General features: G+C 36.8%; 1 protein-coding gene across 2 annotated transcripts; it reads right to left on the bottom strand.

Annotated features, from left to right (window-relative positions):
* Window positions 1-3841: 3841 nt before the first annotated feature.
* Window positions 3842-12246, bottom strand: SEC61G (SEC61 translocon subunit gamma). 2 transcript variants are annotated; one of them, XM_031957109.1, is made up of 4 exons: window positions 11893-12246; window positions 8937-9036; window positions 7031-7133; window positions 3842-4007 (listed from the first exon to the last, which is right to left on the bottom strand). In XM_031957109.1, the coding sequence occupies exons 2-4, from the start codon at window positions 9028-9030 to the stop codon at window positions 3998-4000; spliced, it is 207 nt and encodes a 68-aa protein (XP_031812969.1). In that variant the 5' UTR covers window positions 9031-9036; window positions 11893-12246; the 3' UTR covers window positions 3842-3997. The 2 variants fall into 2 exon arrangements, with proteins under 2 accessions (XP_031812969.1, XP_031812960.1); XM_031957100.1 differs by lacking the exon at window positions 11893-12246 and adding an exon at window positions 11447-11801.
* Window positions 12247-22623: the final 10377 nt, after the last annotated feature.

The raw sequence follows: 22623 nt of genomic DNA, 5'->3' as shown, positions 1-22623 counted from the left end.
AAACAAAATAATGTTCCTATGACAGTGAAATTTTCTGATGTTAAACTCAAACACATCATATTTAAAAGTGCATTAGGCAAAACTTAAAGATATGACATTCCCCTCCAAACTGGAGGTAGGAAGTACAAAGATGTTTGACACTATACATTCTTGGACTCTGAATGTATCGATCAGTTATTCTTTCTTCTTCTCTAAAAATGTTATATGGAACAGCTCTCTGGAATAGGAGTGATGGGGAGGGATGCATGAGCTAACTATTGTAAGAGAACATTAAAACTTATTTTTTTAATGTGTTATGGTAGCCAAGGGATTCAAGGAGTTAGTAAATAGATCTGAACTGAGAAACAAAAACAAGTTCTAATAATGTTATCCAGTAGACCAAGTTTTAATAAGTATTCTTCCAATTCCTATCTAGTATTTCATTGGCAGATATGACAATATAACCTATGCTGATCATCTGAAAACTGTCAGACAATTCAAGAGACATGAGAAAAATGGGGAGGTATTATGGCCCTTTCTCTGACATAAAACAAAAGAATGTGAAGCTACTCCTCAAAATGTGCTATAAAGTTGAAGCTCAAAGAATAAAATGTGGAGGGAATTATAGTATAGGAGTGTTTTTGGAGGAAGGACAGAATGATACAGAGAGAAGTTGGAATAATACATTTTTGTATCTTGAGGAAGAAGAGTATTATTTATATAAATCTTCACCTGAAAGGTTGTTTTGTGAATAATGTACTTAGTTCTGAGTCACAAGGGCCAATAAAGTTTCTAAGGACCCCTTTGAAAGTCTCTTTTCTAGAGAAAGTGGAGGCATTGCCAAAAACCAGTACTGAGGACTGATAGAATCCACATTTTGAGAGTTATTATAGTTTTGGGGTTTTTTTGCCATGAAAGTGGATGTCTCAGACTCCTGATCCTGACTTTATTTAACTATTAGTTACATAATTCTACTCAGGAACAGTAATCAATCTTCTTTGTTTATAGAAACCATCCTACTTTGTGGGCCTAAGTTTGTGGATTCATGTGTGCCAAGTCCTCCATTTTGAAATTCCATATATCAAATGCTGATAATCTGTAAAATGTTGTGCACATTAAAAAAAAATAGTATAAGGCAAGGGCTAAAGCATTTCACACTTGATTAAACACAAAGTCCTTGTAATGGACAATCTATCTTAATAAAAAATGATAAATTCATGGTAATAATTATATAAAACTTATTATTTCTAAATCTACACTACTAAAAAGATCACCTTACTGAATTATGAAAATGAATTTTTTTTTTAAATCACATTTATCATCTTAATTCTTTGTGAAGAGCAAGGCAAGACTAAGTGGTAGAGTACAGAGCGCTCTTCTCCTGGGCTAGATAAAATACTCAAAAAATTGCTTAAGTGCTTTAACTTCTATTCACCTTACTTGTTTTTTGTGTCTACTGGGAGAGTTAAGAAGTATAATAATAATGAAGGGATATAACTCCATATCCAACTGACAATCTTTCCATCCTATGCCACCCCATGCCCCTCTGTTTATGGATATTCTTTTTGACAAAGAAAAACATTTTCCCCTCGAGTAAAAAAAGGTTAATTTTTTCTGATGCACATAAATATAAACAATGCAGATTCCTTTGATATACCCAATGTGGTAAAATTTGTCTTTCCCTACTGCATCTTTTCTTCTCTACCACATCCTTCTCCTTAATTTTTATGTTACAATATCAATTTAATTGTTTTACTCCTTGTATAGATCAGCTTTATGCCATTTCTTATTTTAAAAGCCAAATATCTGTCAAAACAAAAAACATTTGCTAAGCAGAGTAGAGTAGGTCCTGGCAGAGATGGATAATGGCGGATCATTTAATTCAAGAGTTGAATTGCAATAAGGCTAACGGCAATTAGGGATCTACACTAAGTCTGACTCGATATAGTGAGCCTATAGGGAAAAAGAGAAGGGAAGGGAAAATTTGGCAACATCAGGAGGCATGAATCAGCCCAAATCGGAAACTGTAGCTTCCATACTTATCAACAGTGAAATCAGGCCTGGGTCCATAAGTAACTCAGGCAAGAGAGCACTTTACTCTAAATCTACTTTTTAAAATCTATTTTTAAAAAGTTGTTTCCTTTTTTTAGTCATTGATTACTTTCTATGTGGTAGTCCAAATAGAAAAACAAAATGGTCTCCACTCCTAGCAGAATGGAGGTATCAAGATTATTTTTTGTAGCAGATAATCATCAATATATTTTAGGTGAGAGCACTTGAGCACTCATTTTGTTTAGTGCACACACATTAGATACTTAGGTCTTTGGAAATAAAATATTAATAAAAAATTGAAAACACAGAAGATTTAATACCTGCAAGGGCATATAGATATCTTCTGAAACTTGATAGGAAAGTAAATGGAAGCTAATTACATTATAACAGTAAATATTTTCATCCACATAATTTTACTCAAAATGTTAACTAATCATCCCATGAAAGTTAAGCTCTGGTAGGTTCTAAAATTTACTGAGGATAATAAGTACAAACTCAGTGCCAGATGATATTAATCCAGAGTTCAAAGACTAGGCTGGCGAGGTATGAAAACTTCTTTAATCATAGCAGCTCTTAAAATGGATAAAATTTTATATGCATAAAGTAGGTATGGTAACATTTTACCTATCTGGATCTTTGTGATATGGCAAACTCCCTTAATCTGGAAAACTTTTCTAGATCCAGAACAAAGCAAAAAGGCCTGAGTAGCAAAATACAATTGATGTTTCAGAGTGCCTCAAGTTTTCATCCTAATTCAAAGCAGTTTGTGTAACTATGAGCTTTGCAAACCCAAAAGTGAAGGTTGGGAAATAGGAAATTTGATGGGGGATAGGAAAAAAGTGATGGGTAAAATGGAATATTAAAAGCTATGTTATAAGTAGGCAAAAACATTTTTTAAAACTAGACATCAATACAAACAGCAGTTCAGTCTGAAGCCCCCTTAACACAAAAGCCAAGTAGCTCACCCACAGGAATGGGTATCCATCACTATGTTTTGACACATTACAAAAATGGATGATCATAAAGTTGACCTTGAGTTGAAGAATGGCTTAATCATGTTCAGTGCCAGGTAATACATTTTATAAAGAATTTTTTTTTTTTAAATGTGGTTCCCTAAGTTTTCAACAAAGTAAACTTTTACAAAAGTTTGGCTGACCAAGGTCATTCCTCAAGCATCTCAGAGGATTTTCATTTTTAAAATATAATTTCTGAAAAAAATTGACTGAATAATAAATACTAATTAATAAGAAGACTTAAGCCTGTAACTGCAGTTTACTTCCTAAATTCACTAATCTTTAAAAACCTCAAGAAATTCAATAGTAAATCTGATAATTAAAATATTGTATAGGAAATTATGATAATACATTTTAAAAGGAAAAGTGAACCCTTTAACATAAAGGGAAAAATTTATGGAAAATATGCTGTATCAATCATGTCAGTGATTTTTTTTAAAAATAAAAGCAGTCACAATGATCTCACCAGTCTACCTAGAGGACTGGTCATTGATTTATCTATTACAATTTGCTACTTGAGTTGTTTCTTGCGGAACACAAACTTTTATTAAAGTTGGCTAACCGTCACTAGTTTAACTTCATTTCATTACAAGTAGCTTTCTCTCGTATCTTCTATCCACAGTAGTTCAAACATTTCATTCTTCTACATTTTTCCTTATAACTGAAATGGAAATCTGACAGAAAATTAGGATACCTGTCTTCCTCTAGGTTAAGAAAAAGTATGGCAATTATGACAACCAATTACTTTTTAACCGATAAGGAAGGTCAGCTAAACAAACACTCAATTATGGGGGAAGTTCAGATTTTTGCAAAAGTTATTTTAATGCAAACATTGAAAATACCACGAAGGTAAACCACATAAGACAAAATTTTTACTAAATGAACAAAGCCAACACCTTCCCAACCCCAAACTTGTCCATCAAGCTTGAAGCAGCAATGTCTTCCAGAAGTATTCAGCCACCACTGCAAGACAAAAAATAAGTTTTGAATAAATTTTATTTTAGCCAATCAAAATAAACATTTTATTTAAAGCAACTTTTATATAAATGAAAGGTCATTATTTCAGGAGATATTCTTCACAATAACACAAAAAACTCCATATACAGTGTCATTCACTCACTCATTAATCTAAACATTTATTGAGCATGATAGGTCATAAATAATGTTTCAATACTCAAAAAGTACTTTAGAGATCCATATTGGTAGGTCAAGAGAAGGCCAATGACACAATGTAGCCTAATTCTAGATAAGCTTCTTACAACATTCTTATAGTTTTAAATATAAATCAGAGAACGGTATAATAAAGTAATGTTAGGGAAAATGGATCTGTCAGAAAATGCTGGTAAAATAAGAAGTCAAGACATATAGACAAACTATGGATCAAGGGAAAATACTACTCTTTTTCTGTCTGCCTGTTTTCCCATAGGAAGAAGCTGCCTGCTAGCAACTAAGCCACAAAAAACATAATTTAAGAATTTATTATCTTGAAATAATTAAACTCCATCCCTGTTAAGGCTTTACATTTATTTTCAGATTATGATGACATTTACCTACTATATATATATATATAGGCCTTGTCTAACATCCTATTTTTTTAAACTATATGAGTGGCTCCTTTAGATTTGTGTTAAGCCTAGTTCTAAAATCAAATGTTAGCTGTGCTGTGATGCTCCTACTGAATCTCAAGTCCTGTTAGCTAGTTTGTATAGTTAAACCAGCATAAGCTCATGTCTACCACTGAAAAACATGGCAGCTTAAAAATAATAATTCAATTGGAAAGTCCAAAGCAAGTTATCTTTTCCCTCATCTCCAAATCAACACACCTACAAAAACAATGAATAACTACAAAAAGATAATTAATTGACTGATAGAAGATCTCCAGTGATATGCCCCAAAAAAGTGGGAGGATGGGGGGGCTGGTGAGTAGGAAGTAACAAGAGTGTCCATCCTGTTCAATATTTTTTTTCCCTAATGACTTAAAAAAGACATAATATACCTGAATGATAGGATCAAGACTCAAAAACCTAGACTTGAAATTAATAAGATGGAATTCATTAGGAAAAAATGAAACCCTATACTTAGATTCAAGTAAATAAGCTAAATAGAGAGAATAGATAGTGTAAGAAGAGCATTCCTCTTTCAGTGAAAACTATTTATAGGTTTAAGTTAACTATAATCTTAATATGTGCCAACAGCATGACTGCCAAAAATAAATAAATAAAAAAACAAAAAATATTCCTTAACTTACTTTTAGATTAATAGAAACAAAATAGTCTGAAAATGAAATAATTCTAAAATATATTGTGATATACTATAGTGCTATAAAAAGTATTACATTCTTAAGGACATTGACAAACTGAACACATCAAAAGTAGGCCAATATTAAAAGCTTACATTTATATGGTGTGCTAAGATTTGGCAAAGACCTTTACATACCCAATAACTTAAAAAACTAAGAATATTCGGTGTAGTAGAACAAACTTAATGAGGAAAAAATGACTGATAAAAGTATCTGATGAGGAATTATGAAGATTGATTTGAAAACCAAGTATCAATAAGTAGAAGCTACAAGGAAGCAAATTTCAGTTCAATATAGCACAGAATAATGATTTTGCTAATTAAAATAATTCACATTTCTAGAGCCCTTTAAGATTTACAAAGTACTTTTCAAACCACAAAAATTTTAATGATGGCTGAGTACCTGAAGTACCCGAGTACTGGGAACTCAGACATGTTAACACAGTCTAGCTAGTCCTAGTTATGACATTCACTGTGTCCTCAGATAAATTATTTCATTTCTCTGAGCCTCAGGTTTCTCTAATCTCCAGGGAGGTTACACTAGATGATTTCTAAGACTCCTTTATAATATCCTTTCAAAGATTAGTGTCAGCTAGTAGAAAGTATAAATCCAAATCTTCTCAATTTTAGTATAATATTTGTTACCTTTATACATAATTTTTAAAGTTTGAAAAAGCTCTATTTTATTATCTCTTTTGTTCCTAACAATTCTGTGAGGTAGGTCTTCTTAATTTTAAAGAGGAACAAATTAAAGGACAGAGATAAAAGTGGCTGGTCTTGTGGTCACACTTAAGATTTAGAGGTAGGACTCCATGTATATATGCTTTTCATTACTCCATTTCTCTCTAGTTCTAACAAAGAAATGAACTTAAATGAATATGGAACAGGCTATTTTTTAAGGAAGATGGCCTTTCCACCTTAACTGGAAGTGTTCGAGCAAAGCTGTAAAAGCCAACTGTCAGGGGCATTGTAGAGGAAACTATCTTGCAAACTAGGAATGATAGGTAGACGATTCCAAAGATGCCTTCTAACACTACAATTCTAAGATCATACATTTACTATTTTTCATCTAATTTAATTCACATTAGAAATCTATGGAGCATCTATATCCAACTCATTTGTCAACATTTATAAGATAACCTCTATTAATATTAATACATTATTATGTGTGAAATAGAACAAAGTACTCAGTATGAAAATTAAATCCAGAATTGTAATCTTTTGGCAGACTGATTATAGAAAAGAAAAAATTATGAACATGGTATTTAAAAAGGGCAATGGGAATACATCTTATATAAACTGCAAAAGTGACAGCTAATAAGTTCATACAATTGCATTATGAAGCCACACTACTACTTTTATTAAGTTCATAGAATCAAATTACATAGCATATATCAACTTTAAAAAATGATTTTTGAACTAAACTCTTTAAATGATTGTGCTATTAGCAAGACTACTTTTCTTAGCATAAGCCAAAAAAGTAGGCTTGATAATATTCTATTTGCAGGTTCTTAATGTCTAAAGGATAAGTATAAATAAATTTTTACATGTTATGCTACAATAGTTAACACTGCACATGAAAGCTGACACTTTTAAAAATCCTGACATTTCATTCAAAATGATTACAAAATTTATACTTAAATTATAGTTTTAATTCCAACTAAGAAATTCCATTTGATGTTACTTACACAATGATGTTATTAATAGGGATATGGATCAATTTAACAAAAAATCCAATGAATCCCATTATAGCAAATCCTATTGCTGTTGCCATAGCGATCTTCTGGAATTCTGCAATTAAAAACACAGATAACTTACTTTATTTTCTTTATGTTTGAATGGCATAATTTAAAAAAAAAAATGGTCAAGCAAAATTTGTAAGTCATAACTGCTAAGCAGATATTCTCTTGGTTACTGAATTTAAATAAAATGTGATTAACATTCAAAAATAATAAATTCTAAGGTATACTCTCACATCTAACATCCTAGCAGATATAGATGCCAAAAGATGGGAATGTTCAATATTAGTGGGATTATGAAAAGAGAGGGACATTGTTAACATGCTTGTTAACATGTAACATTGTTACATGGAATTGTAAATTTGTCCAACCATTCTAGAAAACAATTGAAAATTAAAGTTAAAAGTGATCAAAATATGTCTTTTGTCCCAGAAATCCCAATATTTGATATGTACCCCAAGTAGTTCAAAAATAGAAAAGTCCAGAAAAAAAAATATTTAGAGCAGCACTTTTTGAAGTAGAAAAAAAAAATGAAACAATATAATTGCTCATGGACTGGTGGTGGAATTGGTAACAAACTGCACACGAATATAATATAAGTAATAAAGAATGTGAAGAATACAGAGATGCAAAGGGTAGACAAACTGATAAGGAGTGAAGTGAACCAAGAAAATGATTAAAAACGACTGCAAATAAAAATAAAATAAAATAAAAAACTGAAACTGGATAGTGGTACCTGATCCAAAAGGAGAGATGAGTATACCCCACCTTCCTTCTTTATTGAGATACCAAGATTATGAGTATGAAACACTAGACATTCTATATTCTATTTTATTGATGTGATAGTTATGTGGAATTACACTTTTTTTTTTTTTTTTATTCTGTTACTACAAGGGAGAAACATTTGAGGTTTTCCCCTCAAAAAGTGTTAATTTGTTAATGTGAGTTATGTTGATATTTAACAACATAAGAAAATAGTTTTGATCTCAGATTCTCTTGAAGGACTCCCTGGACCACATTCTGAGACCTGTACAAGGCATAGTTCTGAGTGATAGAGGTGACATAAAAACAAAAGACCAATTAAAAATCATTTTTTTTTAAAATGAAGCTTACTTAATTTATTAGTTAACTTTGCCATAAAATATCTGAGATTTTAAGATAATACACAATACATACACAAATAATGTTCCTAGTAGGATTTGCAGATAAAATTTTTGCAGTAAGAACCATACATATCCATAAGACGACATAGTTCAAAATACTTTTTTAAAAAACTGGGACACAAAAGGAAAAATAAATTGTTTTAGGAAAAATCAATATTAGTGAGAAAAACTGGTAATAGTGAACCAAAAGAGGAGTTTGGATTAGCATAATTTAAGCAGACAGACCATATTCACATAATTGATAATAAGCTATATGAAATAATTATTCAATCTATTTGCTGTAACTAAAAAGGCAAATCAATTTAAGATATTTCAGGAAAAGAAATATGGGAAGTGGCTATTTAAAAAATTAATAGCTAAATATGAGAAGAAAAATCTGGAATTTTCCATATAAAAATACAAAAAGCAATCTTTCTTTTATGCTGTACTGTTGAGGGGGAAAGTAGGCACTTGTAATTGAAACCAGTAAGTACCCATGTTAGTAATATTCTGTCTCAACAGAATACTACACACTTAGTTACACCAAGAAACTCTACAAAAGAGAAGTAGGGCCAAAAGAAATTAAAATATTAAATAGAGAAAAGAATGCCAAGAAAATTCATAAAGATAAAGAAATACTTAGAAGGAAAGTAAAAAACACATACAAGGAGGAAAACAAAAGTAAAAGTCAAGCAAGTGATTAGCAGCTTTACCTTTTCTATCTGGCTTGGTACATCTTTTGACAAGACGAATTGAGTCCTTCACAAACTGCCGACTAGGTTCAACAAATTGCATTACCTGATCCATGACTATCTGTTTAAACAAAAACAAATTATTAAATTAGTTGTATGTCAAACATCTGCTTATTTGGTTAGATCACAGTACTAATGAGGTCACAGTTGGAGGGCCAATTAATCTTGAAAAAAGTATTTCAAAGATCAGAGTAGAACTGGAGATATACGAGTGCAGCTGGAAGGGCATCTCCACCTGAGACCATATTTGCAACTGCCATTATGAAAATCAGAAATGATGATACAACCCTGGAATACAATTTATTGAGACATCTATATTCTAGAATGTACTTAATCATCAATCACTGAGGGTATAAGGGAAAAAGAGTATGGGATCATTTAAACCATCTCCACTATACTCACAAAACTATATTTCAACACATTTTTAAAAGAGGAAGCAAACTCTGAACCTGCTGGTTAAATTAAGATCACTGGATTTTGTTCATCTATAAAACTGAGGAGGTCGGATTAGATAACCTCTAAAGGGTCTTCTCCCACTTTAATGCTATGGAATTAATGATACACTTCCTCTTAATGATTTCTAGCCAAAAAATCCACTATCCTCTTAACAACTAGCAATTCTTTTTTCATTTGTAGGTAAAATTTGTGTCCCACCCCTATGTACTAGCTACAATCTAGGTCTAAAGCTATGATTTATCACTCAAGTTTTAGAGGTATCCTTATTGGGGGAGGGGGGGCAGGTAGTATAATTCTCCCTTTTCAATTAAAAAAAATTCAAAATATTAATTTCTATATTAAAACATGCTATTCACACATCATCATCACTTCAATATGAAACATTCTTCAAATATCAGTCCCTTCACTATAATATGTCCTTCATATATGGGACTTTTAAGAAGAAAACTTGGGTTCAAATTCCAGCTCTAATATTTTTGCAACCAAGGACAAGTCACTTAACCTCTGAACTTCAGCTTGCTCAGAAATAGTGGGGATAACAATATCTAGCTCATGAATACTGCTGTTACTAGTATTATTTCCGCCACCACTACTAGAAGCTTTTCCAGTTTGACAGGGAAGGAAATAGGCATGTATATAGTGTCCACTATGTGCCAAACAGTCTAAGAGCTTTTTATAAATAGGTTATTTCATAGGCTGAAATAAACCAACATAGCTTTGAAAAACACAGGGTCACCTCTGTTAGTATGAAGCATCACAACAAGAGTAAAATTTTATGGAATACTATTCTCTAGAAATAAAAATTCTCTAAACATTTACCAGTCTAAATTGGCCGAAGTAAGCTTATGTAACCCAGAGCTGCTATTCAAAGCCCATGCAAGGCTTCAAGCCTGGTTTCCACAAGAATCACTCTACTTTATACACCCTCACTCGATCTGTCTCTTTCTCACACGCACGTTGTGTCCAGCTTTTTGCAACTCCGTGTTGGGAATTTCTTGGCAGACACACTGCAGTGGTTTACTAAGACAACAAGAGTTATGTGACTTGCCGAGGGTCTCACAGATAGTGTCTCCAAAATCCCGACTCCAGACCTGACGCCAGATGCTGCTTATGTTTGTGTATGTGTATTTACGCATTTAGGCTCTAGATGGGCAAGTCGTTTACAGGTGACTTTTCTCGCCTGTAAAATGTGCTGAAAAAATGAAGGCCAAACCACGGCAGGATCTTTGCCAAAAACCCTCAAATGTGATCACAAGGAGGCAGTTCTACACAACACACGTATAATACGTTACTTTCCAATCAACATAACATAGTAAATGCACCAGTTTTTTATTGATTTCGTGTGTAGAATCATTTTATCCGTTTAATTGTACTTTATTCACGTACAATCCACCTTTCTTGAGGCTATTCTTTGTCTTTTTATGCCCAGACCTAAGGTAAGAGCAGCGCTGGGCAAAAAGTAGGTTTGTTGAAGTTTTGTTTTAAATGCTTGTTGAATCTACTGGTCATCCTGCCATTTAGGGGAGGGGGTGGGGGGGTAAGAGGTGAAAAATTGGAACAAGAGGTTTGGCAATTGTTAATGCTGTAAAGTTACCCATGTATATATCCTGTAAATAAAAGGCTATTAAATAAAAAAAAAAAAAAAATGCTTGTTGAAATGAATTGAATTTTGGGAATCCCAGTCCTAAGAGATATCAATAAAGAAATACAACTCTGTCTGACCGACAATGTCTTAAGTAAAATACTGGGTTCAATGTCGTGCCGATGAAGCGGGGGACCAGCCTTTTCAGAGAAGCCCCTATGAAAGAAGGCGAGTGTCAGGCGGGACCCCCGCCCGATCAAGCTGAGCCTCGGCGGGACGAGGATAGGCTCTAACCTCTGCGGTGGGTGCCCCAGCACTAGTGAACCCCTCCCGGCCCTTACTGGGACCCCCACCCGGAGGAGCCCCACTCCACCGCCCCCCCCCCCATGCCCAGGGCAGGGACAGCTGGCAGCCAGTCACCCCACGGCTGTACCGTGGCGGGAGACGAAAGGCCCCAGGGAAGGCCCACTCCACACAGGGACGCCACGGAGGAGACCGAGAGAGCGGCGACCCAGGCCTGGGCCCGGAGCCCCCAGCCCGGCAGCAGTGCAGCCCGCCGGTGGCCGCCCTCGCCCTCCCGGCCGCAGGGCGGCGCGGAGCGGGCCCTTCGCCGCCACATTGGGCAGTCCTGCCAGCGCGACCGCCCGGAGAGGCCGAAGCCTCCTGCCCCCTTGCTCGTGGTCTCGGCAGCGCCCGGCCCCAGCCGGGAGGCGCAGGCGGAGATGGAGGCCGGGCCGGGCCCGGGACGCAGAGTCCCCGTCTACCGCACTGCCGCGAGCTGCGGTCTCTGACAGAACCGGTGGCTCGCGGCCGTGGCCCTTGGGCCCAACGTGCGTCACAAAACACCACGGGCGCGCGGGTTTCGGAGGGACCCCTCACCTGCACAACCGATGCTCCAGAACCAAAGGACACGTAACCACTCGAAGGAAAGCTGACTAGCCGAGGCGGAACCGGAAGCTGTCAGCCATCTCCCCGCCCTCCCAACAGGAACACGGCTCCACCGGCAGACTTGCGCAGGCGCAGAACGCACGCCTGCCACGCAGCTTCCCGGAAGTTTCAGCTGGCCGAGCCAGTTGTTGGCGTCTGGTTGTTCTAGCAACTGCTCGGACCCGCCTAGTTCCCGTCAGGCAGTCAGAATTGTTTCCTTTCTCCGCCTCACTTCCTTGAAGTCTGTTTCTCGGCAGCTTCCGTTCTTGCTCCCGGCGCCAGTACAGACTTCCAGAATTTGAATCTCGCGGGGTTTCGCACCACTCCCGTTTTCCTGCTGCGCCTTTAAAGGAAGCTCCCTGCGTGTAGCCGGGATCCGGAAAGGGAGCGCCGCCGCCGCCGCCGCGGTAGCCTAGAACTTTCTTTTCTCTCTACCCATTCTCCAGATGATAAAGCTGAGGACGTCTCCAGTACCTACCTGGAGGGCGAACGTCCGCCCTGGAGCATCAGCCGCGGTGCCTGAATTCTCAAGGCCGTCCTTTGGAATCTGAAACGTTCTCCCGGTAATTACCGAGCATAATACTCTCATTTTGTATGTAATAAAACAGGCTTAGGAGGGAAAGTGCCCCACCCCCACCCCCCCCGTCGCAGACCCCTCCCCCCCGCGCCGCCCCAAAGGAAGAGGAGCGTCCCGGTCCCCGCCTGGCCTGACGGGACCGGGAGAAAAACCATGATTTCGCCCTCCTCGGGGGCTAAAGGCGTGCGGAAATGAAAGCGGGAAAAGTAGTCCCTGTTTTTAGGAATTCACAGTCTAATGGAGAGGAAACGACAGGAGAGTGGCGCTGATTGGATGACGTTTTCTTAGATCACGTGATCCCTGTGCCCTAGTCTTGAACCCTGGGTTGCCGGAAGTCCTTAGATCCAGAGGAAGTGATCCTCGTTATCCTTTTCTCTGATACCTTCCCTTATCAAATTAATGCTCAGAACTGAGCCGTCTCCAGAAACGGTGTCCCCTTAAAAAGAGGGGAGCGGACCTGAGGACCCAGGGGGTGGAATGGAATGGGATCGGGGAAAAGGAGGAGAGGAAAAGGATGGACTACTTGCTGACTGGTCCCTTTTCCTGATGGAAACTGAACAGCAAATATTAGAGGAAGTCCACGTGACCCCCAGGAAGCAGACAACATTGGCCAAGGATGGTTATGGTCTTTTAATCCATCTAAGAAAAGTCCTTTTAGTCAATCCAATGAAAAAGCTCTGGTCTTTTGCTTTTTAAATCCTGGACAAGCATGTATACTTATTGTGTATCTAATTTATATTTTAATATATTTAACATCTACTGGTCATCCTGCCATCTGGGGGAGGGGGAGGGGGGGTAAGAGGTGAAAAATTGGAACAAGAGGTTTGGCAATTGTTAATGCTGTAAAGTTACCCATGCATATAACCTGTAAATAAAAGGCTATTAAATTTAAAAAATTAAAAAAAAGAGAGAATTCATTCTAGAGAAAAATAAATAAATAAATGCTGGACAAGGCAGAAGCTGGACAGATTCCAGGAGCTCATGGTGGGAATTGGGATGGCTGCCAGTTATATGTCTGCACCTCTCCCTGCAGGGACTAAATAAATGCTTTCTCTTTGTACCGGAAGATGTCTTTGATTAGTTCATTTGGGAAAGGGGGGAGGGGGGACTAGCACCCATTCCACACACATAAAAACAGCTATATTCAATACGTACAAGATAAATTGGAGAATTAAGACACGCAGTTATTGCACACAGTATTGGTCTCACCAAAATTCATGAGAACTCAGTAATAGATTTTAGAGCTGAAAGGGGGTAACAGAGACCCAGAATTGTCGAGGAAATGCCTAAAATATGCCAACCACAGGATAAAATGCTAAAAACAAATAGAGGTAATCACAGAAAGGGGTTGAACCTGCCAGGTTATAAAATCACAGTTGGAAGAGATTTCTAATTTACCTAATATGCAAAAGGAATCTTCACGATAACATATCTGCTGTCATCCGTGAAGGGGAAAACCACAAGTCATACAACAGCATTTATTAAATACTAATACAAACAAAAAGTCAGTGCTTTCAAGGCTCTTTAAGATTCTAATGGAGTAAGATAACATATTAAAGGGGGTGTGGTAGCAAAATCCAGAGAACTAGAAGCAGAGCCAGAACAAGTATCAAGGACAAGTATAAAGGCCTTGCCTGATCTTTCCCCAAAGTGGAAACCAAGAGGAATTCATCATTGGGACAGAGGGGCCACAAGGGAAGTTGTAAGACAGCTCATTCTATTTCTGAATGTTTATCTGAATTATTGGAAGTTTTCTACATCAATCCTCAATTTACCTCCATGACTTCTATCTGTGGATCCTATTTGTGCTTTCTGGACCAAAAAAACAAAAACAAAAAATTCCTCTTTGCCTTTAAATACTTAAAGACAGCAATCAGATTTCTAGCCTCTGAAACTTCACATTGATTTGTTTGAACTGATCTGATGTGACAAGGCCACAAAGCAATCAAGGCAATCTTTACCATCCTAGTTATCCTTTTCTTTGATATCTTCCCTTATCAAATTAGTGCTCAGAACTGAGCAGTGCTCCAGAAGTGGGCTAACCAAGGAAGAATACCAAAAATGGTATCCCCTTAAAAATTGGGGAGTGGACCTGAGGATCCAGGGGGTGGAATGGAATGGGATGTCTATCCAGCCAGGATCAGGGAAAAGGAGGGAGATGTCTGAAGAAAGGATGGGGGAAACCATACATGCTGGGAGAAGAAAAGAATAGACTACTTGCTGACTGATTCCTTTTCCTGATGGAAACTGAACAGCAAATATTAATTGATAAATGGATTTTTCTCAGTTCTCATTCTTGATATATGCAGCTTTTAACTTATTCTCATGTACATTCTCAACTTTCAAGACATTGGCTCCTAGTTTTCTTCTCTACATACCTGCTGCTTCTCAGTCTCCCTTGTTAAAAATCATCATGGAGCTATGTCTCTATTAGAAACACATTCCTGACACTGAAAATCAGATATGGAGGAAAATTTATTAAAGAAAACTTAAGGAATTATTGTAACATTTCTGACCAGAAACAGACTCTACTCCTCTTTGGCAGAGGGTGCCCTGAGCACAGAAAGGAGAGAAGCTTTATACTTGCTAGTTTGTCACAGTCCCTCCCTTGAGAAATTATTGGTCCGTTCTCTTCCAGATTACAATCTTTCTGATATGGTCATTATATGTTTCTCTCTAAATATGTATATGCATGTCCTCTCCCCCCATACATCCCAAGTTCAAAAATGGCAGAAAATTCCTCCTATGAAGTATGTTGTTTAATCTTCAGTTAGCCTATTAAGCAAGCACATTAGTGATTTGGTCAAGTCAGTGACCCCAATTAGTTGGGGCTGTATCGCCTATTAAATTTGTAGTTTTCTCAAAACCACAAGGCTTTCTGATTGGCTGAATGCATCTATGCCTTCCTAGCTCCCCCAATTCTTCATTTGCTCAAGCCTTCTGAGAAACTGTTCTGTGGAGTCTCACCCTTTCACATTCTGAAAACTTATTGTTCACTATCCTACACTACCTTGAAGCTTGCAACACTTTGTGGAAACTCAATTTTTCAGTATTTCTCATATCCCCTAACCCTAATCTTGACTATCCAATAAGGCCCTCTACCATTTCTCCTTTGGTGATCCTCATAAGCGCTAATAGGCTAAATGGCGCTCAGTATAATGACTCAAAATTTTTATATGGCTCAAATCCTCCTTCACTCCAGTCCTTCATTATCTGCATTCATCATGTTGAAAATTAAACTCATCTTCCTCCTGTAAGTTTATTGAGGACAATTAAAAATTATCTTTATATACCTAGCATAAAATAGGCATGGTTTTGAAGTATTCTGACAGGACTATGCTATGAGGGCTTGTTTAGTCCTTTTCAGGGTTGCTCATCCACCTTATCCACCTTTAGTGTCTACCTGTCACCCAGTTCTCATCTGTGGCTCCAAAAAGCTGTAGTATACACAATAGCCACACCCTGGTTTAAAAAAAAATTGGCAGACCCAGGTCTTGATGAGTTAAGGGGATGTTTTCTCCAAGCATGTGAAGACTCCCTCTCCCCCACTCCTCTTAAGATGGAATGGGAGGATGGGAACAGTTTTTTTCACCTTCCATGAAAGTGGCTAAAGCAGGCACTATGGAATACCTGATCAAGCTTCATTGGACATGGAAGATGCAAGGACATTCATTGCCGAAATTTAAACAGCAAGTAAATTAATAAAGCTTGATTTGAGCATGCACAAACTTGTGCACGCGCACACACACATACTCTCTCTCTCTCTCTAACTCCAGGTCCAAAAATTGCTACTTATGGCTCTAATATTACATAATTTTATCCCACTGGAATGTTCAGGCATAGAACTCAAATCTATGGTCCTGTTTTAAGGTTTAAGTTGATTATCAAATTTTATACCAAACTTCCTCTGATCTATTATAGTTAAAGGAGATGGAGAGCATAGGTTTTTTTTTGTAAAGTATAAGTGAAATCCAAGAGGTAGATTTGGGTGATTTGATACTTAGGTTGAAGGCCTATTTTGAGAAACTTTTTACTAACCATTTAACCTAATCTAATAGGACTTTGTAATCCATAATAAAACCATGAATTTCTTTGGTTTCTCCCATTGACTCAGATATTTCCTTCACTTTTATGGAAGATTTTTCTGAGTAAATAGGGCAACATTACCTTCTTCAGTTGGAACCAGGTTTGCAAACCTGTGGTCTGTCTCAGTATTCTTCAAAATGGGTTTTAAATATGCCCTCTTTTCATGATGGCCCATTGTGCTTGTTTGGGGGGAGTTGTTCAGGCTGAGGTAATCAGAAGCGCATCATTTGGCAAGGCAAGGTGAACCTTTCCAACTGGCTACATTCCACATCACTGTCATAGATGTTCCTCATCTGAATAAGGCTCCTTCAAGTCTATGTTCTTAATTTTTCATGTGATCCTTTTTCAAGTTACATGACCTTTATTTGATAACTTATCTTCATAATCCAAAGGGGAACTCACTTACAAAAGGGATGAGATGGTCAAAGGAAAACATTTTAAGATGCAATCCAAGTGCCCTGTTTACTGTTTGGACTCACTAAAACAATTTAAGTTTAAATTTAAATTTTCCTTACTGCTGCTCACATGAGGGTACCCACCCTCTGGGTCACATAAAACTGACCCAGTTTCATAGTGGGAGTAAATGATTTTTTTGTGAATGACTTGAGTTACTGGGCCAGACCTGTGATTAATAAATTTTAGGCTACTTAGCTTTAACAGCCTCCATACTGCCTATTTGAAAATAACCTCTAGTCTTAAGGCTGGGCTTTTAGAGTTCCACAATTTAGTGCTGTTGCTCCATCATTCCCCAACGAGGTATGAATCTCAAAGAAGTTGTTAACACATGCTAATTCTTATTTTGGTTTGAACTCTGGCAAAGATAATAATTGAATCATTATTTCTACTCTTACCTTTGCCTTGTCATAATTTATTCATTCTTACAGTGTGACCAGTCTATTGATGGTCATAAACAAATAAGATTAAGTTACTTTCTCAGAGCTAGTAAGTGTCTGAGGACAGATTTGAACTCAGGAAGATGAGTCTTCCTGACTAATGGTCTGATACTCTATCCATTGTGACACATTCTTGTTCAGTTGTTCACACTTATCTGACTTCCATAACTCTATGCTATAGCACACCAGTCTCTTCTCTTCTTCACCATCTCCCAAAGTCTACCCAAATTCATGTTCATTGCTTTCATGACACTATTCATCTCATCTTCTGCAGTTCTCTTTCCTTTTGCCTTCATCTTTCCCGACATCAGGATCTTTTCTACTGAGTTCTGTCTTCTCATAATGTGCCCATAGTACTTAAGCCTCAGCTTCAATATTTAACCTTCTAGTGAGTAGTCTGAATTGACTGATTTGATCTTGCTATTGACTTCTCTGTAAAGGAAGGCTTTGGGAGGAGTAGTATATTGCTTTACCTCCATAGCTGAAAAGGTGTTAAGTGTCAAAAACTGAATCATTCAGCATGGTGGTGAGCCTGTCCTGGGAGAACCAAACAAGCTCTGACAAGTGCTCTTCTTATCTCCATTTTCAATTGAGAAAATAAGCTGGGAGGTCAAGTGACTTGGTCAAGATCACACAGTGAGGCAGCATTCAAACTCGTGTCTTTCTGACTACAGCTCCAAATTTGTTAAGGGGCAGGTCAATTCTCCAAGAGCCTCTACAGCTGTGGATCATAATATCTGAAGGAGTTGTAGGGCAGCCTTTGCTGACAGGTGTTGCAGACTGGAAATGAGATAAATTGGAAGCAGAGGGAAGAGGAGAGAGGTCAGACCACACAACTGCCTCTCAGTCTCCTTGAATCATCCTCTCACAAGAGGAGATCCATTCTGCAGGTTGGATCTCCAAGAGCCACTGTTAGGTGGCTCCTGTGTATTCGAACACAAGTTTATCCATTGTATAATTTAAATATCTTTAAAATGTGTGAACTGCAAGTAGGGGAACAAAATTATTCTAGGATTAAAACAATTAAAATAAATCTGTTGGAAACTAGCAAAAACTTTCTAAAAGTCATACTATTCTAGAATGAGGCCACAAGGTGTCCCTCTCTCCTTAGTGAATTGCCATCCTTGAAAAGTTAACTTGTTAATATGGAAAAGAAATGGAACAAAGATATACCAGATGGTTAAGTGAATTAAGGAGTCAAGCACATTGTAAGGAACCTTGTGACTGATAAAGATTGAGTGCAAAAGAATATAAACAAAACGAAAAAAAAAATATTTTGAGAAAGGAACTTGGTTTAGAGCAAAGAAAAACACAAGGAATCTTTAGTACTGGTATACATATCCATGTGTATGTGCGTACACATGTATGTATATATACTCCCTTGTCCCATGTGACCTTGGACAAAGTACTGAACCTCCTGAAATATGAGGTAGGTAGACTGAGGACCCTCAGCTCTAGCTCTGCAATCTTGTGTCTATGCCTTGAGACAGGATATTAGCAAGACAATGACCCATAAGAATTAAAGTAAAGGAGAGAACAGTTCATGAGACCAAGATCAGCTCACCCTCCTCTAAACTGGAGAGAGCCTCTGATTTGTTAAGTAGATAGATTCCTCTGCATTTGGAGGAAATACCTGCTAGGATCTAGTCTACAATTTAGTCTGCACCACTCCCTCTTCTTCTCCCCCACCCAAAAATAATAATTCTGGTCTCTACAGAGCCTTGCAAAATTTGGTGCTTATTAATAATAGATTCTTCTGAAAACTATTCACATGGCTCATAAAGAGTAAGATTTCTGGTCCTACAACCTTCATCATTTTCTCTAATTTCTCTCCTCTGACAATGCTGCCACCTAACCTAACAGCTAAACTGTTGCTTTTGCCCACTGGTTTGTATGACCCCATGTCTCTCGCCATTCCAGTCTTATCTCTACTCAGCTGTCAGTCACCCAACCCATCATGTCATTTCCTCCATTAAATAAATTCCATTAGCTTCCTGTCACCTCCAAGATCAGATACAAAATTCTGTTTGGCATTCAAAGCCCTTCATAACTTCCCCTCACACACACACACAATCTTGCCAGTCTTTTTACACTTTACTGGCCTTCATGTGCTGTGCAATCCAGTGTCGCTGATCTCCTGCCTAATTTTTGGAAGACATCCTGTTTCTTGACTCACTGCATTTTCACTGGCTGTCCCTTCTTCTCGTGAGTTTTTTCCCTCACCTCCACTCCTGGCTTCCCTAGCATTCTTCAAGTTCTGACTAAAATCCCACTTAACATGTAAAGCTCTTACTTTTGTTGATTATCATCAATTTTGTCTTGTATATAGTTTCTTTGTTCATAGCTGTTTGCATATTGATTCCTCCATTGTACTAAAAGTTCTTTCAGAAGCTTTTTTTAAAACCTTTTTAACCTTTCTTTGTATCCCCAGTACATAGTAAGTGCCTGGCACATAGTAGGTACTTAAGTGTTTTTTGAATGACTGTCTTCATTTTGGAGATAATTAGGGACTCTATATTCTTCTTATGCTCCCTTCTATTAACATCCATGTAACAATCAGCAAGAGCTATATAGCTAGTTTGATGAATATATTCTCTGTAAAACTGAGAGATGCACATCTCCAGATGGACTTAATGAGATCCTAAATTTCATCTCTCATTACTCTTTGATTTGATAACTGCACATCCAAAGGGAAAGAGGGAATTAGGTAATGGAAAGACCTCTTGCTTTCCCTAACTTTTCCCAACTCCATTCTGTGTCAGCAATAGAAAAGAGCTTGTCTTCATTGTTTTGGGATCTCATGACTTTGTACCAGTCCATATTCTTTCTGCCTTCTTGCTCCCTATTCCACTTCTCAGAGGGCCTTGATGATTATGTACCAGTGACATAATTCCCCTCAGGCTTCTGCTTTGGAATGCCAAGGAACACCTACACATTCTCTTCTGTTATTTTCTGATGCATTACCTGGTAATATTTTTTTTATTATAGAAGTGACTTGATATAGTAAAAATAGTGCTGGGATTAGAATCAGGAAGATATTCAAATTCTGCTTCTTACTAGCTGTGTAGGCCCCAGTAGGTTTTCTAACCTCAATATGCTAAAGACTGTTCCTTAGAAACTTATATTTTATTTATTTTTCCCTGGAGGATTTTTAAAATTTATTTAACATTTTTCCCCAGTTATATTTAAAACATTATTTTACATTTTTTTTTAAACTTTTGAGTTCTAGGTTCTCTCCCTTATTCCTGCCCTCATTTAAGAAATCACATGTGAATGTATGCAAAACATTTCCATAAAGAGACTTATCTTTTAAATCATCTCGACATTGTGATTGTGATAGGGGAATTTCCATCACTCACTTTGAAATCACAGATCCTTCTTTATTTATATACCATGGATATCTACGTTAACTTGGGGACTTTTACTTGGGTTACCTAACCTGAAGTGGCTAGGAAGTGCAATGGATAGAGCCCTGTGCCCGAAGTCAGGAAAACGTGTTCAAATCTAGCCTCAGATACTTCCTAACTATGTAAACCTGGACAAATCACTTAACCTCTGCCTGCCTCGCTCTTCTCAACTAAAATTTTAGGATAATAATAGCATCTACCTCACAGAATTTTTGTGGGAATCAAATCAATTATGCTAAATGTTACTGAAAGGAAAGAAGTCTAAAAAAGTATTCTTAATCACGGAAGCATAAAAAAAATAGGCAATGAAAGTGTGCTCTCTTGAAGTTTTCTTTCAAGAAGTCTTAACGTCACTCTACCAACAATGTTGAATCATCCTATTCCATTAGTAATAACAAGTGATTCATACTTGATTTTTACTTGCTGTATAAAATAGAGCAATATATTTTTGACTTTTAGAAATATTTTAACTGTCATAGTCCCAACAAAATATGGGTCTAAGAATAAATTCTCCAAAGGGCAACTTTTGCCAAATTATTAGTTATTCAGCCTCCCAGAAATATAATCAAATATGGTATAAATAGTACCACTAGAATGACTTATAAGAAGTACCTGGCAGGATCTATCTTTTGTACATTAACTTTATTTTTTTCCCCTAATATTACTATTCTTCCCATTCCAATCTTCCCTATAAATAATTTTAACTCTTTCTCAAAAAAAAAAAAAAAAAAAAAAAACAGTAAGGCAAATAATTCCCAAAAGTTAGATCAAAGCTGAAGAAACACCATTCTTGGTCTACATCTAGAATTCTGTACTTAGACTTGTTCTGTACAAATATTAAGTATTTTTCCATAAAAAGAATTACATTACTTTTCAAAATGATAGAATTTATGCCTCTAAGTAGGTGCAAAATGTTTGCTGCTCTTGAAGCTTACCTGACAAAGCCCACAAGGTGGTGATACTATCCCACAAAAGAAGGCCCTAAAATAAGCTTGCTACTCTCCACTTTGAGCATATTTCTTTGTGATTAGAGAAATGAGATTTCAAGGATGGTTGTGCTTTTAAGCTTAATATAGGAATTAAAATACATTTTAAATATGTTTTAATTTATCAAAATGTATTTTATTTTAAATACATTATTTATGTAGGAATTGAAATACATTAAATTTAGAGAATGGTGAATTTAAATCAATTTGAAAAGAAAATCAAAATAAGAGGGCTAAGGATCAGTTGAAAAGTAGTAGTATAATAAACTTCCATCTGGATCATTTGGGGAAAACTGAATGTATGTAAAAGGCAGCCAGGTGGCATAGTGGATAGAATGCTGATCAAGAATCAAGAAGATTTTTAATTCAAATCCAGCCTCATACACTTCATTCACCAAAAGTGTGACTCGGAGCAAGTCATTAACTTTTGTCTGCCTCTGATAGTTTGTAAAATGAAAAAAATAGCACCAGTCTTTTCCAGAATTGTTGTAAGACTAAAATAACATTTGTAAAGAATTTTGCAAGTGCTACATGGTTGTTAGCTATTATTTGTGGATGACCATTTCACAGAATCTTTAAGTTAGAGAAGACCTTAAAGGCCATATAGTGCAGTCTATCAAAGATTAACTTTTTTTTTTTTTTTTTTTTTACATTATACTCAATGAGGGATAATTAAATGTAACTCCTGTCACTTACAATAACAGGATTATTTTTTATGCCAAACCTAAATTTCC

This window comes from Sarcophilus harrisii, chromosome 1 (assembly GCF_902635505.1).
Source record: "Sarcophilus harrisii chromosome 1, mSarHar1.11, whole genome shotgun sequence".
Lineage (NCBI taxonomy): Eukaryota > Metazoa > Chordata > Mammalia > Dasyuromorphia > Dasyuridae > Sarcophilus > Sarcophilus harrisii.
This window is presented reverse-complemented; position numbering and strand designations above follow the sequence as displayed.